A 22,118-nucleotide genomic window follows, 5' to 3' on the forward strand; every position below is an offset into this window, starting at 1 on the left:
ATGTTTGATGTTTTTGCCGTTCTGCGTGCATGTTTACCGTGTATGGGGCTCGTTCATGCAAGGTGGCTGTTTTATATTTAGGTCCGCCAATCACGACAGCGGAAGAAATCACGTGAGTCTCTCCTCCGTCGCATGCCAAGGTCGTGCAGTTGCAGAAAGAAAAAGCACGCGTTTCCTCGTCCTCCACATTTCTCCAACTACTTTCAGTATGTTGGACAGCACGTTGGTACGTGTGTGGGCAAAAAATTCTTTCAAGATGCTTGATGAAAGAAACCTTTCATACATGTTGGTAATGCAAGCGCGTGCGTCTATGGCACGCTTATAGCTTAATTATGATTAGGATTCTATGACTTTTTCTACCTGATGCACTATTGAGCGCACTTTGGTGCTCATATATGTGGCTGATACGTGCTATGTCTTTCAAATAAGGCATGTAGTTCTTAAATGGGAGGGGGGTCACTGGAGATATAGAGTGAGATTCACGAGGAAATGTTACTAAATATATGTAAATTATGATTAGGATTCTATGACTTTTTCTACCTGATGCGCTATCGAGCGCACTTTGGTACTCATATATTTGGCAGATACGTGCTATGTCTTTCAAATAAGGCATGTAGTTCTTAAATGGGAGGGGGTCACTGGAGATATAGAGTGAAATTCACGAAGAAATGTTAATAATTATATATGTAAATTATGACTAGGATTCTATGACTTTTTCTACTTGACGCACTATCGAGCGCACTTTGTTGCTCATATATGTGGTAAATACTTGCTATGTCTTTCAAATAAGGCATGCAGTTCTTAAATGAGAGGGGGGTCACCGGAGATATAGAGTGAGATTCACGAGGAGATGTTACTAAATATATGTAAATTATGATTAGGATTCTATGACTTTTTCTACCTGATGTACTATCGAGCGCACTTTGGTACTCATGTATTTGGTAGATATGTTTTCTGTCTATGAAGAAAGCCATCTAGGCACCGCCCATGATTGTGTTTATTTTTATGTAAAAATTTTTTTGGTGTACTGTCAACCCTGAATTTATTGGTTAGAAAAGTTTGCAGACATCTGCTAAGATCCCTTCGGTTTCTAGTGGCCGGTCTGACATTGCGGACTAGGGTTGCCAACTGTGGAAAATAAAAAAAAATACCCCCTCAAAATTCCTTATGATATAGGTCTAAGTGTGAAATATCTCTGTTCGGATCCATCCATGGGAAGGAAATGTACTATCGTGAACAAAAGTGCATTAGCACCTATATTCTGCATATCCTTAGTACATTCACTAATAAGCTTAATAGATACATTGTGCTATAAATGAGAAACCGAAATCGGCATTCATCATTTTATTGTATTTACCACTAACTGACCCTTCTTTAGAAATTATCGAAACAGATAAACAAAAGTATATTAATCTTTACGTGACAATCTTGGATTTGGAAAATGAAATGTATTCTTTAAATTTATACTTCAACTACGGGAAATTGCTTTAAGAAGTCTTTTTTCAGTCTCCATAAATGTATATAATACCTTACAATTAAATTTTAAGTTTTCCCTGATACAGTCCATGTTGTCTCTTTAAATCATGTAAACAGATGAACAAAACATATCAATCGTTGATAGATGGTGAAAGATGACAGTTTTGGATTTACAGAATGAAAGTTACTTTTTAAATCCGTGCTTCGAACTAGGTGAAATTGTTTCGAACTAGATTCAAATTTTTAAAATTAAAAAAAAAAGTCATAAAAGGGTTGGTAAGAAGTTTGTACCCGTCATCGATTTTACTCAAAATAACAGCAATATTTCCTGTTAGCCCGGTGAAAAACCGGCTAGTTGGCAACCCTATTGCGAACGCGCCACCAATCTGACATTCCGCTCTCTAAGGCTTCTACATTTATTCAACCTTACGCCGAGAATAGTATTTCGATATCACGTCAAAATCCATCTACTGCAGTTATACCTACGGATAAGATGTCAAGTGTTTCAAGTCTGCACAGTTCAGAATCCCACGATGTAACCAAAATATGAAGAGTTAAACCTGTATGATCCTAGAACCTCCTGTGAACTATGGAGCGGTTGTAATTCCAGCGCGCGTTCCTCACATTACGTATAAAGTAGTACGTGCAGTACCGCAACCAATGGCTAGTGCAATCTGCCTCTTTGAGAGTATGACGGACCTCTCCTCTCCACATTTCACTCATCTTATTTTGTAATAAAGACTGCCAGTGAGGAATTTGATTGTACACAGCAGCATTTAATTTAATTCCTCATAGACTTCTTTTGGACTAGCGCTTGGGAACAGTGGTGCGCACTGGCCGATTTTACAGGGTTCTTACTGATCTGGAGAAATCTATTTCCCTGATTTCTCCCTGACCTTTGGCAGGAAATTCCTTGACTTTCATGACAGGTGCGGATGACATTGATGTTAAGAAATAAATAACAGTGAATATTTATATACGAGAACATTTATTCTGTAGGGACAAAATAATAATCAGTTGTTCACATGTACACTCATGTCCAAAATGATTGTCGCATATCTATAACTGTCTTCTTGTAAGAATATAATTTGATAATGATTTTGCAGGGTATTTTTAACACTGATACTATGTGTATAATGGGGAAATGTGTATCTGTGGTGAATTTCATAGGAAAAGAATTATAAATACGAAAATTAGAATGAGTAAAACAAAATGTTGCTAAATAAACAAAAAAGTTCTATTTTCGTTTTATTGTTCTTATTTACTGCTCTTTTAACATGAAATTTGGCACATACATGTCTTTGCCGATTATACACATATTAACTATAAGAAATATCGGGCGAATTCGTTATCAAATTATATTCCTACACCAACATATTTATAGATATGCGACAATAATTTTGGACATGAGTGTACATTCCACTTACCACCCATAAAAATCTGAGGAACGTTCCATTCTGTGATCATTTATGGTTGGCTAAGTTCAAATTGGTGTACAAATAATGCTAGAAAAATATATTATATAAAATTTCTCTGACTTTCCCCGGCTTCCAGTCTTTTCCCCTGAGTTTCCCTGAACTGTATCATTTCCTGACTTCCCTTAATTCCATGACCAGTAGAAACCCTGTTTTATGGAGCAGGTTGCGACTATGGCATTGCTTGTGGGGACAATTATTAATTGCAAGTGTTACAATGAAACTGGAAAGGAGAAAGGAAGACCCCTTGGGGAACAAAATGGTAAATTTTGCAGTCAGAAATGTAAATTTGGGAAACTACCGATTGAAGCTCTAGTGGCATTTGTTCGATGAAAAGAAATACATAACGTCTTGAGCAGGATTCGAACCTGATGGACAGGTCTTACAATCTCCAGCCTAATGTAGATCGTGCCAGCTGGATTATTGTTCCAGAGAAATAAACTTATTTAGGACTTAAAACAAATCAAAATGTAGTTCTGTCCATGCGAAAACTTGAGGATTTCGGAGAGACATATTCCCTTCTCTTCCCTGGTTACACTTCTTGTTTTGAATACATTTACATTCTACAACAGTTTGTATAACAGGATGCGTGTGGTTGTCGCGTTTCACTTTTTTTGTAATATTCTTCGCTGTTGTATTCGAGATAAATGGTAAAAGATAAACCTCATTGCATATTCTCTTTGTGCGGAGAGCTTCCCTGTGACTCCCCCTTCTGTCGTTTATTTTTAGTTGGTCTCCCAATTTTGCTTTTTATTTTCTGTTGGAATGAGGGTGTCTTGTGAAGCGAACCACACCCTCGCATCCGAAACCCTCTGAAACTGCTGGTGGCTACTGCTGTGTATCTGCCACCAGGCGGTCTCCCTTGCAACAGCTCCACCACGTATCATTCGATACCAGCAGCGGAAAGCGAGACTCAACTTCAGTTCGGTCTCAATGCTCTGACTTCCAGTCTAGTTCCATTCATGCTCGCTAGATAGAGCAAGTGTTGTCAGTGTTGCTAACGGGAAAGATTGTTTGCCACGCTGAGATTTTGTAGGAACATTGATTTGACCTCAATGTGATGTATGCAATTTAGTTATCACTAGCCATTCCCAAATTCATTCCCTTCCAGTTATATCATCATGTTTTCTTTTTTTTTCTTTTTATAACACGTGATTGTGATTCGATAAATAAAGATTTAGGTTTTGTTGTGCACAACAGGAAGTTTAATTTTGTAATGAAATTGCAAAAAAATGATTGGTTAAAAGGAATATGTTTATCAGGGTATTCAAATCCATGCGATTGCTACTTCCTGGTCTTACAAAGAGATAAAGCAAATCCATTCCCTCTGTCACGTTGCCAAAAGTTTTAAAAACGTTTATGCGGTGAGGGTTTAGAGTCAACGGTTCTTTTCAGCAGTGAGGCTACAGTTTAAGGTGGAATCCGAACCATCTTAATCCGTTCAGTGTCTTCCCACCGGGAATCGAACACGGAACTACGTTCACCAAAGGCACGTGTACTTGGCCAATCGACTACCAGAAAGGACAGTGAACGTCGTGACCAGCTGGGTAGTTTTTACTTCGGTTATGTATTCGCTTTTGCAGATGATATGGCTCTTATGTGGGAATCCAAACCGAAAATCAACTGAAGTTAGAAAATTTTAAATTAAGATGAGTGTAAAAACTCCACTATCACCAATATATGCTAGCACTTTTCCCCTACCTTTCCTGTGTATTTTGTGTGGACGGACAATATTCAAAATATTCGAATCAAATGCAAAAGATCAATAATCAAACTCTCTCCAATGAGGTCCCGGGTTCGATTCCCGGCAGGGACACGGTCGAAAAAATTTAAAAAAAGCTTTTTCAGATCAGCCATCCTGAATGAGGTTTTCCTGTGTTTTTCTCATTCACACCAAGTAAATGCCGGGTTGGTGCCTAGCTTTTAGGTCACAGGCCGCTTCCTTCCTTCCCCAAACCTTTCTTCCCTTTTCCCGGATGGTGTGCTCGTCGAGACACGTCATCCCTAGTACGTGACGAGCTAAATGGCCATATATGCCGAAAGCCCAGAAATCTAAATCTTAAATCCTAAATCGATTAGTGGATAGGACAGTGAACTTCGTGACTAGCTGGATAGTTTTTACTTCGGTGATGTATTTGCTTTGCAGATTATATGGCTCTTATGTGGGAATCCAAACCGAAAAGTAGCTAAAGTTAGAAAATTTTTTAGCTAAGATGATTGTAAAGACTCCACTACCACCAATACATGCCAGCACATTTTTCCTAACTTTGCGTGTTTTTTCTGTGCAGAGACAATATCCAAATAATTCAAATTCAAGAAAAATCAAATAAAATGAAGTATTTCAGTTTAACATCCACGATTAGGCCTTTTCGGCTAAGGGAGACGATGGTTAAAGCAAGTGAATGATGACGGAATAATTGGTGGAATGAAAATATGGGAGGAAATGGCAGTGCCCTGAGAAAATCCACAAATACGATGTTGTCCACCACAAACTTACGTGGCCTGGAATTGTTGTTGAAAGTTCAAAAAAAAAAAAAAAAAAAGATTGTGTTAGAATGGAACGATTGAAGATTCCTAACAAATTTATATATGAAGCGGCAAGTAAGTATTAGAATAGGACAATTGGAATGGGTGTTCTAGAGGGATGCTGTCTCTCGCCGACGTTATTTAATATCTATCTAAAGGAGACAGTGAAGAAGAGATTACATAATGAAGACGGTAATTCGGTAGGAAGTAGAATGATTAAGTATGTACGGTTTGCAGTTGATAAGATACTTGTTGCTGAATCTGAGAAGAAAATCAATAAGAAGTTAGAAAACTGGAGGAAGGGATGTGAAGTATATGGGATGAAAAATAGATGTTAGAAAAGACAAAAGCTATGGTGATTGGTGTCAAATTTAGAAGTAAGGAGGAAGAAAACAAAACAGGTGAACAGTTTTCAATGTCCGGATAGTATTAGTATGTAGGGATGATATGAAGTGTGAACGTGAAATAAAAGTAAGAATAGGAATGGTGAAAGAAGCATTTAGGAGGAAGAAAAGTATATTTTATGGATCCACGAATAAAGAATTTAGAAAAAGACTTATAAAATGCTTTCTGTGGATTATTGTGCTATATGAGACAGAAACATGGACATTACCTAAAAGTGATTTACAACATTGAAGCTTTTGAAATGTGGTTGTGAAGAAGAATGGGGAGACTTAGTCGTGTAGAACATAAAACTAAGGAAAAATGTTAGGAATAGTAGGGGAGAAGAGAACAATTTTAGATGTAATTGAAAAGAGGAAGAGAAACGGGTAGGAACATTGCCTGAGAAGGACAAATAGACCCTATGAGGGACATGGTAGGCGGTATGGTAGCAGGAGAAAGAGGGAGGGGCGAAAGAGGCTGCAGTTAATGGACGATAAAACAGAATAATCGTACGTGAAGACAATAGAGTTAGCTGACGATCGTGGCGCATGAAAACTTCTGAGTTTTATGGCAAGTGACCTGTCAGTTATTTAAAATAAAATATTGTCCGAAGATAACGCATATATATATATATATATATATATACAGGGTGCGGCACGTAAAACCGGCCCGTCTCTTCATAATACATCAGAAGATGAACATAATCAATGATTAAACAAATTTAACACATAAAATGAAATGTAGTGTTTTGAATATGATTACTCACCTTCACAGTAGATGCTGAAAGTGTCCTCCGCCCTTTTTAACACACTTCTGAGCACTTGTGAGGAGTGTGTGTTTTTGTTTTCACTAAAGATATAGTACGAATAAATGCTTCAACAGTGGCAGCACGCTCGGTTATCGAAAACAGCATTATCACACACTCACCCGACTTCACACAACGTGGCCTTCAACTACAGCCAAGGGCGCCCATTAGGGGGGCAAGGGAGGCGATCGCCCCCCCAAGAAAAAATTGTACTTGGGAATATTGAAAATCCAATAGAATTTTTACATTATTTACAACAAAATTTGAAACTATATTTGAAGCGTCGCTTACACTTGCCCCCCTGGAAACCACAACATGGGCGCCCTTGACTGCAGCTGCTTTACAAATGCATCTGCAGGTCACGTGTCTTGACCCCGGCTCGACACGCCATCTCTTGGTAGGAAGCTGAAAATAATTGTTGCCCAAAACGCAATTACGACGGGCCGGTTTTATGTGCCGCACCCTGTATATATATATATATATATATATATATCAGTCGATAGATCAGCTCGAGCTGAACGAAATAAAAATGCTTGTGAATAAACTCACGTGCGTAATTTTCGAGAAAATTGAACAAAAAAAAAAAAAAATGAACTTCTGTGGTGTGCTAAAATGTAATTATTTAGCTTGTTACCAGTTATGCAGTTATTTTACTGCACGAAATTGTCATTTATATGTTGTGTCTGTGGCAAAATACATTGTTAACTATTGTTGTTTGTCTCTTCTTAACGGTTGCATACATATATCTCTTTATGCGCATAATACTTGTAATACATTAATATGTCATATGTGGATGTCATAATCCCTGGATGTATCCGTATTAGAGCCTTAAAACCTCTGTTGACGGAGAAAACGATTAGAATGTGTTAGTTTCATGTATTCAAGTAGCTCTGAGGATTTTCTTATATTATTCAATTAGTTCTGCAGATTTTGGTATAGTATTCAACTAGTTCTGAGGATTTTGCTACATTATTCAACTAGTTCTGAAGATTTTGCTAGTTACTTAACTAGTTCTGGTGATTTTGCTACACTATTCAACTGGTTCTGACGATTTTGCTACATTCTGTGGATTTTGCTCCATTATTCAACCAGTTCTGACGACTTTCCTACATACAGTAGACTTTCGATTATCCGGCCTACCTACTTTCCGGTGTAGTGCCGAAAAAAAGGAACTCCAAAATAAAGTGTTTTTTTAATGTTCTACTCGACTTGTAAAGCTTTTATAAAAAACGCAGCGTTGTCAGAGAAAGGCAGTCATCTATTGTATCAAGAACTTTTCTGAAAAATTGAAAACTGCAAATTATGACTCTTTTAGGCCTACTTTTTCACATTTGTGTAATCATTTATCTATGAGCAGTAAATAAGTTTAAATCATTTATTTACGAATTAGACCTAAGTTTTATGTTAATGTTTTTATTTATTTTAAAAATTGTTTACTGACAGTGTACATCATTCTATGTTTCCTATAATTGAATTAGATAAAATTATAAAATTTATTTAAAATGAATACAATATAGAAGGTGTATGAAAAAAAGGACTTTACAACTTTGTAAACTCATATTGGTTTATCCATGTACCTTACAGACATGGTTTTGATGTCGTTTTGTAGCAAAGCACATACAATTTTGACTCATGTAGTAAGTATATTAGTTCGGAAACAAGCCACCGCAGACGCTAGCGGTAGTTGGAGCAAAGATGGCTAGTTTTATTGGTCCAGGTAAATGAATCGGCAGAGGTGGGCCAACCGCATGGCCCCCAACATTCACCCCGCCTGACACCTCTTAATTTCTTCTTTTGGGGGTTCATTAAGATATCGTGTTTGTTCCACCCTTACCGGCTTCTCTACCAGAGCTCAGAGCTAGGATCTACCCCGCAATTGAACAAGTCACACCTGTTGTTCCACCCTTATCGGCTTTTCTACCTGAGCTCAGAGCTAGGTACTTTTTTCTTGTACTTTTTTCTTCTGTAATGAATCTTTAAAGCGTATAGTACACTACGTAACAAACGTTTGTAAAGTAAATGGCCTGTACTATAAAGTCAGTTAATGAGTAACAGCTGGTTTCGGTATTTAAAAAGTATGTTTTTAATGATATGGGTGGGACAAGAAGTGTCTAATATGGTAGAACTCCGGACTATCTGGCTTTTTTTTTTTTTTCTTTTGTTACCAAACCTGTTTATCCGCTACATTGGGCCGGTTAGTCGAGAGCTTACTGTATTTACTAAATGCTAACTCGAATTAAATATAGTAGAACATCGTGTTTGTATACACGTTCTTCAATTGTTCAATCCTTATCTTGTAAGCAGTCTTAGGAACAGTAATGTTTTTATGTAGTGCTATCAAATAGTAAACATACTGTAGCAAATGAACATTGCGTTTTGATGTTCTGGTTACGCAGAACACATTTGAAACAGAAACATGTTTGATTTCAGTTCTGGACAAAGTTCAAGTGGTGAAGAATAATGATTTAGTGTGGAGTGATCAATAAAATCGTTTGTTTGTAACAAAAATCTTATTATTATTATTATTATTATTATTATTATTATTATTATTATTATTATTATTATTATTATTATTATTATTATTATTATTATCAGCGTTGTGCTGCGTTCACTTGCCTCGGACAAAAATTTCCATACGTCCTCTCTCGTTCGGTCCGGGAGTGTCCTCTGTTTGATGTGGGTGGGTTAGGTGTTCAGGCAGATTGTAGTTCAAAATGAAATTCTGTGGTTAGAACAGAAGTGGGTGGTCTTCTTAATCCTCACTTGCCATCAGTATTTCTTTCAGAAAAAAAATGTTTCGGAGGGGGGGGGACAACACACTTAGTACTCGGAGGGGCATGTACTATTTTCACATGGTAGTATTCTATTTATTAATATACATGGTTAGCATAAATGACTCATTCGTTTTGAAAAGGCCATATTCTTAAAAGTATTATACGTACACACATAAAAGATATATGAAAAGAACCAAAAACTCACAAAGTTTATACACCCTCTACGAATGTTCAGCAATATGTGCTCCTTTGGTAACACTACACACGTCTAGACGATACTCGAGATCATTCCATACATTTTGTAGCATAGTACTGTAAATTGCCTGCACTGCAGCACTGATACGTTCTTTGACTCGACTAAGGATTATGGTAGTGGGGGTATCTAAGCAAGGTCCTGAAGGTACCCCCACAGGAAGAAGTCGCAGGGCGTTAAATCAGGAGATCTACGAGGCCAGGTGCTTTTCCCTTTACACAAGCAACCAGTGTCCTTGAATTGCCTGAACCACCGCAAAATACTTTGTTTACATGGCGGCTCTTTTCCATATTCTCTTCTGAAAGCGCGTTGCATAGCTATAACAGACGAACATCTGGCATATTCAAGCACACAAACATTTTTTTCTTATTTTCCGTCCATTTTTGACAGGTACTAATCTTGTACTGCCACACTACCACACCCGATCGGAAAGATAATGGACTCGTGCTGCCACACAGTGCAATCTTGGTGTTTGTTGTTCTTTTCATATATCTTTCATGTGTGTAACGTGTAATACTTTTGAAAATATAGCCTTTTCAAAATGAATAAATCATTCATGCTAACCGTATTATAGACATACTATTTTGCTCTCCTCTGGAGGGACATTTTCAGAGCTCCGGGGCGTAGTGCTACGCCCCCCCCCCAAATTGGAAGAGACACTGCTTGCCATCGCCCCCCGAATTGCATTCTCGCTCTCACCCTGAAAATATATTGTTAACCTCGCTCTTATTCACCCTCAAAACATATGTTCGATCTGACCCTCAAAGCGTACTCTCGCCCTGGCCCTCAAAATGTATTTTCGTTCTCATCCTCAAAACCTATTTTCGCCCTCCGGGTTCTAATCCTCCTTCAACAAGACATGAAAAAAATAAACTTTATAGCGTATTAAGATATGTATAGAAAAATTCTAAACGATATGGATTTGGAAACTTGAAACTCACTCCACCTTGGTGAAGTTCTGCGTACGCCACTGATCCTATCCTTTCTTTACTTGCAGTCACACTGTTTGGAGCCAAAAATACAATTTTTTTGAACTTTGCACTTTCGTTGTCACCTGAAGTGACGATATTACTAAGCATCTAGGCTAATAACCATAATAACCCTGAAAATGATAGAAGAATGATTTGACAACAACAAAGATTTAATATTGATAAAATAAGAATAAGAATATATGATGTTTACACAACGAAAAATTCTTCTGAAAATGTGGCAACACTGTACACACTTAAGATAGCAAAACAAGAAAAGAGACTGACAAAAATCAATGCAGATGAATTGACGACTGACCGTCCATAGGGTGATGACAGTGGCGTAGCAGCTGGCCCCGCAATCCCCGCAGTGCGGGGGGCCCTGAGGTATAGGGGGCCCCGAAGTCTTGCGATGAATAAAGATTTAAAGAAGTAGAACTTCAACCTTACTTCTGTCGGCTTTACAACTAGGGCCCCTTCTCTATACTTTGCGAGGGGCCCGCAAAAGTGTTCTACGCCACTGGGTGATGACGTACATATTGAAGCAATTCTCATATCAAGTTAGGGTGCGATAACTATAGTGGATAGAAACTCAATACCTTTCCATTTATTAGCCGAATCATTATTCTTTGGATATTACAAATTACATAGTGAAACCATAGCTGCTATTCAACAAATGTTTATATAACGTGCGTAATTGAAGAGCTTTGTTTGATAACATTCTTTATATGAAATTACTAGTAACTTAATTAATAAATAGTTTTCAAAAGCGATATTAGATCAAATATTGTCATATTATTTCATAAAGAAAGATTTGAATGGAGGGATTAGATACTTATATAAAATATGCTTTTATCCTACTTATGCAATGTATATGGATATTAGTGCGAAACTTAATGGTAATGCCCTTTTAGTATATAATTTTTCTCGCCTTTGGTGCGAGTAGTTCGTGGTTTGATTCCCAGTGGGGACACTCAGTCGAACACGTATAACAGTTTTCTCAGACCCGCTTTCCTGAGTGAGATTTCTCCTGGATTTTTCTCATTCACACCAGCCAAATGTCGGGATGGCACCTAACTTACAGTCTCGGATTGCTTCTTTCCCATTCCTTCCTTCCCTCTTCCCTGAATAGTTCGTTCGCCGAGGAACGTCATCCCTCATAAATGATGGGCTTAAGACCTTAGATGCTGGCAGTGCGCAGAAATAGTATCCATTGCATCCCTAATTTAAAGTAAGTACATATGCTGAACTATAAAAATACCAATTGGTTATACGCTGTGTACTCTCAATTACATCCCTGTATTTCGATATACCAAGACTTAGTAATTATATAATAATAATAATAATAATAATAATAATAATAATAATAATAATAATAATAATAATAATAATAATAATAATAATAATAATACGCGTTTCTTGTTTGTATAATTAATTTCGTTATCAAGTTGAATTTAGTTTTTGTTTTCCATCCTTGTGCAACACCCAGATTATCAAGGAGAGGATCTACTATTAACGTGGGCTCTGAAACACGACCTGAGCTTCAGCCAGATACAATTGACGGGTGCAGAGATCATCATACAAAATGAATACTCCCAATATATGCCATTTCCCAGCACACTATCTCGCCTGCAACAAAAATAGATTACAAGGACCGGCACTGGCTTTAACATCACTGTTCGTTCAGCCTTTTGCAGAAATATATTGCCAATTATTTTAGAAATTATTTTTCTTCGATTTTCACAAGGAGGTCTGATTATGTCAACCTTTGCAAAAAAAAAAAAAAAAAAAAAAAAAACATATATCAGCAATGGCGAAGATGCGTACCGTATTGTGTAACTGGATGGCAGTGGCGGAAGGTCCAGGGACAAGGGCGCCGATCTTGGGGGGCGAGGAGCCCGGGCCCCCCAAAATCTTACGTGGGCCCCCATGTATTTTTATGAATATGTATTTTTATATGTATTTTTATTGTTATATGTATTTTTGTATGCATTTTTTGTGAATGGTCCCCCAAAGTTACAGAGAAATCGGCGCCGTTGTCCAGGGGTGCACCTATGTGGGGGGTCGGCCGGGTTCACATCTCCCTAAAACTTCGGAACTCGATATACATACATTTATACAATTTCTTATTAAAACTGTACTTGTTCAGCATAGAAATGATTAATGTGGAATAAAGATTTGATCTTACACATCGTCTGTACTCTTATAAAAACAATTTAGTTTTATCATTTTTTTTTACTTTATTTAACAGTATAGTAACACTGATTCAGTAGTACATGGATGTTGTGTCTTGTATTTTTGGACGTCCTTCCAAATTTTGGACCCCTCCCAACAGAAATTTCTGGCTGCGCGCCTGGGAAGATCTGAGAGCATCAAGCTGAGAAGGGGATGGTTAGCGTTCCTGCTTTGCAGTCCGGAGGTCCTGTCTTCGAATCATATGTACATCTATTCTAACAATTTTCGAGGGTTTTTTTTTTTTTTTTTTTTTAAATCCCAGTCGCGAATTCTGTCGAGGAATTTGAAGCTTAAAATATACAAAACGATAATCATGCCCGTTGTGCTGTATGGCTGCGAAACATGGTCACTTACTCTGAGGGAAGAACATAGACTGAAAGTATTTGAGAACAAGATCCTGAGACGAATATTCGGACTCAAGAGGAACGGGAATGAGGAATGGCGGAAACTTCACAACGAGGAACTACATAATTTATATGGTTTACCATTGTTAGGGTCGTCAAGTCTAGGAGGCTTAGGTGGGCGGGTCATGTAGCAAGAATAGAAGAATGTAGAAACGCTTTCAAAGTCTTGTCTGGAAGACCAATCGGAAAACGACTATTAGGAAGACCTAGGCGCAGATGGGAGGACAATGAGGATCTCGCCGAGATTTGAATACAAGTAGAAACTGGATGCAGTTAGCTAAGGATAGGAGTCAGTGGAGAGCTTTTGTGAACGCGGCATTGAACCTCCGGGTTCCATAGGCCATATAGTTAGTTAGTTAGTTAGTTTTTTTTTTTTTTTTTTTTTTTAATCCCAGTTTCACCAGATGAATGCTGGGTCGATATCTTCAAATATACAACTTGACCGTAATTTCAGTGTAAGGTCTTCTCACACATGATATCGACAAGTTTTATAAATAATAAACAAGTAAATGATTTCCAGTGTTGTGTATGTATTTGTCAATTATAACTGAAAGATATTGGCTACCTTACTCCCTGCTCTACTGATTTAAGAGCTTGATATACTAAAAATAATACAAAATTTGCCATTTTTCTTTTACTTGTTTCTCATAAGTGAAAGGAGATAATGAAATGCAACTTACCACAATCATAGATAGTTATTGTATAGCAGGAAATACGAACCGAAAGAATTTTCAGTGTTGCCATCCATAGAAATTACAGTGTTGCCATCCATAGAAATTACAGTGTTGCCAGAATAACATTTTCCTAAAAATTTAAGTTAAGGCAGCGATTAGAGGAACGAACTCAATTGCATGTGATTACGTATCATGTTGTTTTGTTATCCTGTGATCTACTTTTTAAAAATATAATATTATTATTTAGTTTTAATAACTGTATGTTAAAACTATTTTGTTTATTACAAACTAAATACAACTATTATTTGAAAAGTACTTCACAGGAATTCAAGACAAAATGATATGTAATCAAATGCAGTTGAGCTCGTTCCTCTAGTCGCTGCCTTCCTTAACTTAGGTTTTGGGGCAAATGTTATTCTGGCAACACTGCAATTTGTATGGATAGCAACACTGAAAATTCTTCAGGTTCATGTTTTCCGTTGTAGAATAACATTTGTTATGATTGTGGTAAGTTGCATTCCATTATCTCCTTTTAGTTATAGAAAACAAACAAAAGAGAAATGGTAAATTTTGTATTATTTTTAGTATGTCAGGCTCTTAATGTCCCTACTACGTTAGATAAGGGGCCAGAACTCTGTCAGATTTTTTTTATTATTATTATTACAAATAGCAAACTTTTCTGTAATTTGTTTTCCTCTACTGAAGTTTCTTACAACTAGTTATGAGAATGGAAGGGAAGCAATATTTCCTGGTTTGTATGTACTCGTATTTATTCAAACAATCGTCAAGTTGAGTGTCTAATGTGCGTAAAAGACTGGCCATTCCACCTGGACATACGTCACAAGACTGGTGAATGCATGATTAGCAGGGCCCGGATCTTGTTGACAAGTCAACTTTTCTCTCTTACGCATAGGACAAGGCAAGTTCAAATAAAAACGTTACACACCAACTCTAGGTTTTAAAAATATATTTTTTTAGGGTCAACTTTTGGTCACTTTTTGCCGTTTTGAAGTTTCAGGTCATTTTTTAATATTTTAAGGTCACTTTTAGGTCACTTATGGGCTTTATATTCTTTTACTTCTACATAAAAAAATCTTAAAATGAAATCTCTTTTCACGCTTCTGACTATTGGGGTGGAAAAACTGCATTCTTAAATAAGTTAATGAAAACTAACTTGTAGCAGGTTGACGAAAGATGGGTGATGGTAGGTGGCCAGACAGACAGTTTTGGGTTGTTGACCACAAAGGATGTGATCACGTGAATAACTAAAAATGGATTAGAAGGCGTACAAGGACTTTAAACAGGGTTTTTATCTTTTATTTTCATGTAGTCTACACTTGCAAACTTTTACTGTTTAAGAGTGCTTTCTAGTTTCAACTCAGGAGTGAATTGACGCTTTCAGTACGTACAATGCCGTACAATGGGCTGATCAATGGACTGCAACTAACTGAAACAAAACTTTTTGAATATGAGTGAGAAACGTTAATTAAAACACTATGCATATTAAAAAATGTCAATGTTTAACGAAATAAACGTTTTAAAAAACGCAAGTTTTAAGGTAAATTTTTGTGAATTTTAGGGTCATTTTACAGGATTTTTAGTGTCATTTTATAGGTCACTTTTTACAAAATTTTAGGTCAACAAGATCCGGGCCCTGATGATTAGTAACTAGAACGTATTTTCCTTTTTCTTTCCGTGTTTGGGTTTTCCAATATGATAACTTGGAAATAAAAGTAAAGGGTACCTCCCATACTGCGCAGGGCAGTGAAGTCCAGGGTCGATGTGGAAACATACGACTACATACTTGCACAGTACATGAAGTGATATACTCGGTTTTACAGCTGTGCAATATTTCGTTATATGGATATTTTTCAAATGTTGATACGTAGAAGAATTGTACTTATCGATCGATACTTCAATATATTTCGATCTTTTTTTGATATTTTTCGATGTATCGATCATGTTTCAATATTTTTCCGGTATGTATTTTCGATATCCAAACCCGGATATCACACAACTCTAGTCGATACCTCGCTCCGAGTACCTTTATGTATCTCCAGATGTCCATTTTATAGATGCGATTTAAACTCCTAAAGTAGCACCGGAGAGAAGATAGAACGAAAGAATAAATCTCTTCCCAATCGGGGATCCACTGGGGATTTCACTTTTAATATCATCATTCTGAAACCAGCAGGTCTTTTCCATTTAGATGTACGACGCTGCGCGTCATCTGTACCCGTAGCGACGCATACAGAATCTTCAAATTTAACTGGAAATAACCTCATGTACATTATGGTAACATATTACACCAAAGGAGGGTACTTTTTGTCCACAACGAAAACTTTTTTTGTAAAATTTTGGGTTATTTTCTGGAAATTAAAAGTATTGAATGACAGAAAATAAAATTTATATTATTTTTTGACACAAAAGCTGAGTTATGAAATGATAACGAAACAAAATGCTTATCCTAATAAAAGTGTGGACAATTTTTAACCCACCTATGTGTACATAGATTTTTAAATGTTTAGCGTTTGCAAAATCTTATCTAACATACAAATGTTTAAACCTCGCTAAGAAAATGTTTTTATATTCGTGTTTTACCATTTCATTTTTATTTATTTATTTTAGCTAATTAAAGTTTCTCAGAACATTTAGCTAGTTTGAAAATTTCGCAAAAATGTTTGATTAATAAAACATTTAAACAAGACGTTTAGCTAGTTAAAGTTTCGTGAAACGTTTGGTTAAAACTAAACGTTCTTGAAAATGGTTAGTTAATTGAACGTTTCGCAAGACATTTCCCTAAAGTTTCGGAGTAATTAGACATCTCGAAAAACGTTCAGCTCGATAACGTTTCCACACGAGTTTTAAACTAATTTTGCTCATTTATTTACTACCTTGTTTATTTGCTTAGTATGCACGTATATTGATTTTGCAAAAATAAAAATGTTTAATCTCTCGGGTTACGCTTTTACTTCACATTACCAGTTCTGATATATTTTGTTAAACAATTCTTATATAATATTTCATGACCCGTCCAAGAAATGAAATATCTTTAAATTTAACGTTCCATTATTATGCCCTTTAGGCTAAGGGAGACGGTGATTAAGGTTAGTGTAGTTTTGTCGATAGATGTCGCTACAGTCTTCATACGTATCTCTCCCATGTATTTTTTTACGTTTCACGAAAATTTACAATTTCTTTTACAAATTTCAACCTAGAGACTTCAAATTTTTAGAGAAGTAACTTAATAACCTATTAAAGGGAACAATCCGTTCCGATTTTTTTTTATTTAGAATTTTCTTCACAGTTGAAACAGTTCTATTGTTAAAGGTTTGTATATCCATTTCAACAATCAAGCCATTTCAACAATGAAGAATATTCTAAATAAAAAATCGGCACAGAGTGTTCCCTTTTATAGGTTATGAAGTTCCTTTTCTAAAAATTTGAAGTCCCTAGGTTGAAATTTGTAAGAGAAATTGTAAATATTCGTGAAAGGTTAAAAAAAAAAAATACATGCGAAAGATACGAAGACTGTAGTGCCATCTATCGGCAAAACTTGTCCCTTTAAACCAACCTTAAATGAAGTAAGTGAATGGTGATGGAATAATTGGTGGAATGAGAAAGTAAGAGGAAACGGGAATACTCGGAGAAAATGCACGGACAGGATGTTGTCCACCACAAACTTACTTGGTCGAGGATCGACTCCACGCGTCAGAGGTAAGTGCCCTGTGAGCCACCGTGTCTTAGAGGTCTGCACGGGCCGGTATTTTTAGACCGGACCCGGCCTGGCCCGTGAATTTACAATATGAGGCTTGACCCGAGACCGAAATATGTTTCAGCATTTAGGTCCAAGCCCGGCCCGAGCTCGTGTAATAATGAAATGAGCACGTAATAAGCCCGAAAGAAATTACAGAAACTTAGTAATTAACGCAAAATTGTATTTTTATTTACAGCAATTAGAGATTTAATTTTGCAGTTGTACTTGAAAAAGTTCTCCAGAAAGAACGGAGCAATATATATCGTTGTACAGTATTTACAAAGGTCCGAGTAATATGGTTGTATATTTAATAATTCACGGCCTGGGCCCGAAGTTATATATGCTTTGTAGGCCCGAGCCCATGCAGACCTCTACCGTGACTTGCAGAACCACTGAGGAAAGAGAAAACTGTCACTGCTATTACAGCAGTAATAGTCATCGGACACATTGAGTTTTAATGTGAAAAGTAAAAAGTTTAGTTCTTTTAAATCCCAACATGCTGGAAATTTTCCCAAGTCTTCTGGAAATCCCAACATGCATATAACGAACTCAGCGGGATGCTAGCTCTAAACATAGACCGTAATCAACTTCTTATTTTTCTGAATATTTTCCCCTGAAAATATTTTCTTCGTTCTGGTTGTATCTAGAACTTTGCTGGGGAGGGGGGTATGGTAGCTCAGTGATAGAGCGCTTACCTCTGGTGCGTGGGGTCTCTAGTTCGATCCCCAGGCCAAGTAACTTTGTGGTGGACAACATCGTGTTCTTGGGTTTTCACAGGGTACTTCCGTTTCGTCCCACTTTCTCATTCCACTAATTATTTCAGTATTGTTCACTTACTTTAATGATCGACTACCTTAGTCTAAAGGGCATACTTGTGGGACGTTAAAGTGAAAAAAAAAATCATGTCTGGAACTTTGGTAATAAATGCACAACAGCGCTTACCTCTGGTGCGTGGGGATCCTGGTTCGTTCCCCGGCCAAGTAAGTTTGTGATGGACAACATCTTGTCCGTGGGTTTTCTCGGATGCTCCCGTTTCCTCCCAGATTCTCATTCCACCAATTATTCCATCATTATTCACTTACGTTAATCATCGTCTCCCTTAGCCTAAAGGACATAATCGTGGAATGTTAAACTGAAATACTTCATTTCATTTCATTTGTTGAACATTGCTAATAATTGCATTTAATAAATAAAGTTTTCTCACTTTATTATATAATCTGTAATTGTAATATTATGCAGTTATATTTATCTTCAACAGCCCCCAGCACAGAACATAACTAAAACATTCATTCATTCTATGCGTCAGTTGTTTCCTTAAAATAAACAATACAATGTTTATTTTTAATATAAAAAAAAATAAAGTTTAATTGCTGTGAGTTATTGCGTATGTATTTTAATGCTATGAGTTGACAGAATCAGTTAACTAGACTGAAAGAGATGTGTTTGTTCTGACCTGATTAGTTTATAAAAATAAACTAACTGTACCTTTAAAAAAAAAAAAAAAAAAAAAAAAAAAGCCGACATCGTGCTCAGAACATGAATATTGTACAGAGGCAAGGAGTTAATTTTCGTGTTACATAGCTGGCAACACTTGCTGGAGGTCCGGAGCGTCAGCTGGTCGTGTTGTTACGCCGAAGGCTGCAGAACGAAAGCAAGGATGTTGCCGAGCGGTGCGAGAACGGCCGCGGAGGTGTCGTAGGAATCCTTGCGAGGATTGCATGTGTTTTTGTGCCACGCGTCCTGTCTGTCCGCGTGTTCTCTGTTGTGTGTATGTGTGTGTGTGTGCTGATGGGTGTTTCTTGTGTTTTGATTGCAATATCCATTTCGGGATCACGACTCTTGTAAAGTGTTGATCGCAAGAAAAGTGTGTTTTTGTCTGTGTCAAAGAGATCTCTTCTCCGCTGAAGCACGAGATGAGGATGTTTTACAACCTTTTGAACGCGAATCGTTGTGGTTGGTGGTTAGAAGTAATTGGAGATGAACTTCACCTACTGCAACGGTAGTGACACGCTAGTCAGACAGGATCATGTTCCATACAGGTGAGTGAGAGAGTTTCTGGAGTCACTCTGGATGCGGGTCCTTTGTTCACGCAAATAAACATAAACATTCATTGAGTCTGTCTGTCGGCTTGTATTGCTGGCCTCATTTGGGCAATGCATGACCTTCAGACATCCGTTCATTGCTCCCTCGTCGTATTTCCTTCACTACCTTTGAGATTAAGGAAGCGTTGATGACAAGCACGTATTAAATGATGGATTGGAAACTTATACTCTAATGCCAAGTTGTTATACGGAAGAAATTGCATTTCTTTCCATTCCAACTCGAATTCTGAACTTGCTATGTTACAATGTACGTAGTAGCCCATTCAGAAACAAATTTGGTTTGAAGGGTTGATTTGTACAGGGGTCCCCACAGGCGGGTTTTAACGCGTATTTTGAGACCATGAAAATGATTGGGAAGGCATAATTTGAATTGAAAATGATACAATTAAACTGGCAAATGGCAGATTTGTGTGGAGAAAAGCACATTTAGGGTGACAGAATGGTAAATTTGGCAAGAAAATGCTAAATTTCGGATATTGCACCTAAACCATCGGGGGGAAAGGCATTTCTGGATTTGTATATGTTTGTTGGTTTACTGAATGAAGTGTAGTGCCTCTGGTCAGCACCGAAGCTATTATAAGAGTCGTAGACTTACAGTTTAAGGTGGAATCTGAAATGAAATCCTTAAGTTTTACGTCCCACGGTTATGCCGGTTATGCTAAAGGAGACGTTGATGATGAGAGATGAATGAAATGGTGGAATGAAGAAAGTGGGAGGAAACGGGAGAACCCCGAGAAACCCCAGGAACACGGTGTTTGTCCACCACAAAGTCCACACAGCGCGAGCTGGAATCGAACCAGGAACCCCAAGCACAGGAGGTGAACGCTCTTCCACTGAGCCACCGCGCCCCCCAAGGTGGAATCTGAACCACCGTAATGTTCTTTACCGAGAATCAAAGCCAGGACCACGTGCTTTGTAATGGTGCATTAAAACACACACGCTAACCCCTAGACTAGCAGGAAGGGTTGTTGGAATGAGTTGTAGTTACGTTCTGTCAATAGCGAGGTTATCCAGAACAAGGCTGACTCTGAGACATTTTAAAGTGCGTTCGATGGTCTGCCGGGAATCTAACTCAGGATAGCCCTAATTCTATTATTGTTGATGAAGTTATGTATATTACATGAAGCCGCTTGTTAGTCGCCGGGGGTTGTCAGTCAGCAAGTTGATGCTTGGTAATGGTATGTTAAACACGATGGCAGAGATTTCAGCTTTGATAGAACACACCTTGTTTTCATACTACGTATTCACGTATAAAAGTGCAAATCACGAAAGTTAATCAACACTCGCTATCGATTTTCGTTCTTGTTGGCAGTGGCGGATCCAGGAGGTGAAAACTGGGGGACAGACTCCAGGATATGATAGATATATCTTGAGTTTACTATAAACTTTTTTTTTAAATGTAAATAATAGCTTAAATAATTTTTGTCACCCAAAAATTTCTAGGGGACTAGGCCTCCCGACTCCGGGTTAGATCTGCCACTGCTTGTCGGAACACCTGTTAAGTAAACTAATTAGAAAAAAAGTGTTTTTTTTTCTGACTTCCAAGTGTAGGGTTATTTTGAATTGTTGACATGGACACAAAGTCGAATCGGAATTGACATCGCGTGTTCGATTTGGACTAAGATGCTTTCTTGCTTTCTTCAGCCACGATACAAATGTCACAATCACTCGTTTGGTACACTTCCGTTGATCCCCACCCCATATTTATTTTGAAACTACCGTGCTTTTTTAAAATCCTCATTCCATCTCCCTCGTGATTATATAGTTAGCATACTTGCATTCTGCTCGGGAAACCTGTGTTCGATTCCCGATTGGAGCTGATGTAATTCGGGTCGATTAAACGGGAAGTCAATGTCTCACATAGCCTTCGTGCTGAAAATGTTGTTAAACTCCAAATTAATCAATTAACCATTTTTTTTACCTTACGTAGAATTGTACAATCATCGACAAAAGAAAGGAGTATGTTTTATATTCAAACAGTACCGTGCTATTTCCGTGTGTCGCAGACTGTACCAAATAGAGACGTTTTTAATACATGCTGGAAAATCTATTACAAAGCTACGTAATTGAATATTTTATTTGTGTTTCTGCAAAAGACGAGTGACCAGAGTTTATTTCACCGGATTGTGCATAATTCTAATAGTTTCTAATAATTTGATCTGTTTTATTGTAAGATCTCTCCTTTACTTTATGTATTTAGTAACTGTAAGCAACTGTTGTTCAGAACATCGATTAAAGGATAAGAAAAAAAGTCCTCACTCCATTACCCGATATTTATCCTTTGC

General features: G+C 37.3%; 1 protein-coding gene across 2 annotated transcripts in view; it reads left to right on the plus strand.

Annotated features, from left to right (window-relative positions):
- Positions 1-22,118, plus strand: part of LOC145670701 (uncharacterized) — a 546,590-nt gene that overhangs the window by 373,488 nt on the left and 150,984 nt on the right. The window contains exon 1 of one of the 2 annotated variants that reach the window (XM_081739494.1): positions 18,873-19,770. The exons of the other annotated variant lie outside the window; for it this stretch is intronic. Within the exon in view, the coding sequence (XP_081595620.1) occupies positions 19,758-19,770 (13 nt within the window). The 5' untranslated portion in view covers positions 18,873-19,757. Of the gene's footprint in view, positions 1-18,872; positions 19,771-22,118 lie in introns of those variants that run through there. 2 annotated transcript variants of the gene reach the window in all.

This window comes from Thermobia domestica, chromosome 2, assembly GCF_964235325.1.
Source record: "Thermobia domestica chromosome 2, izTheDome1.hap1.1, whole genome shotgun sequence".
Lineage (NCBI taxonomy): Eukaryota > Metazoa > Arthropoda > Insecta > Zygentoma > Lepismatidae > Thermobia > Thermobia domestica.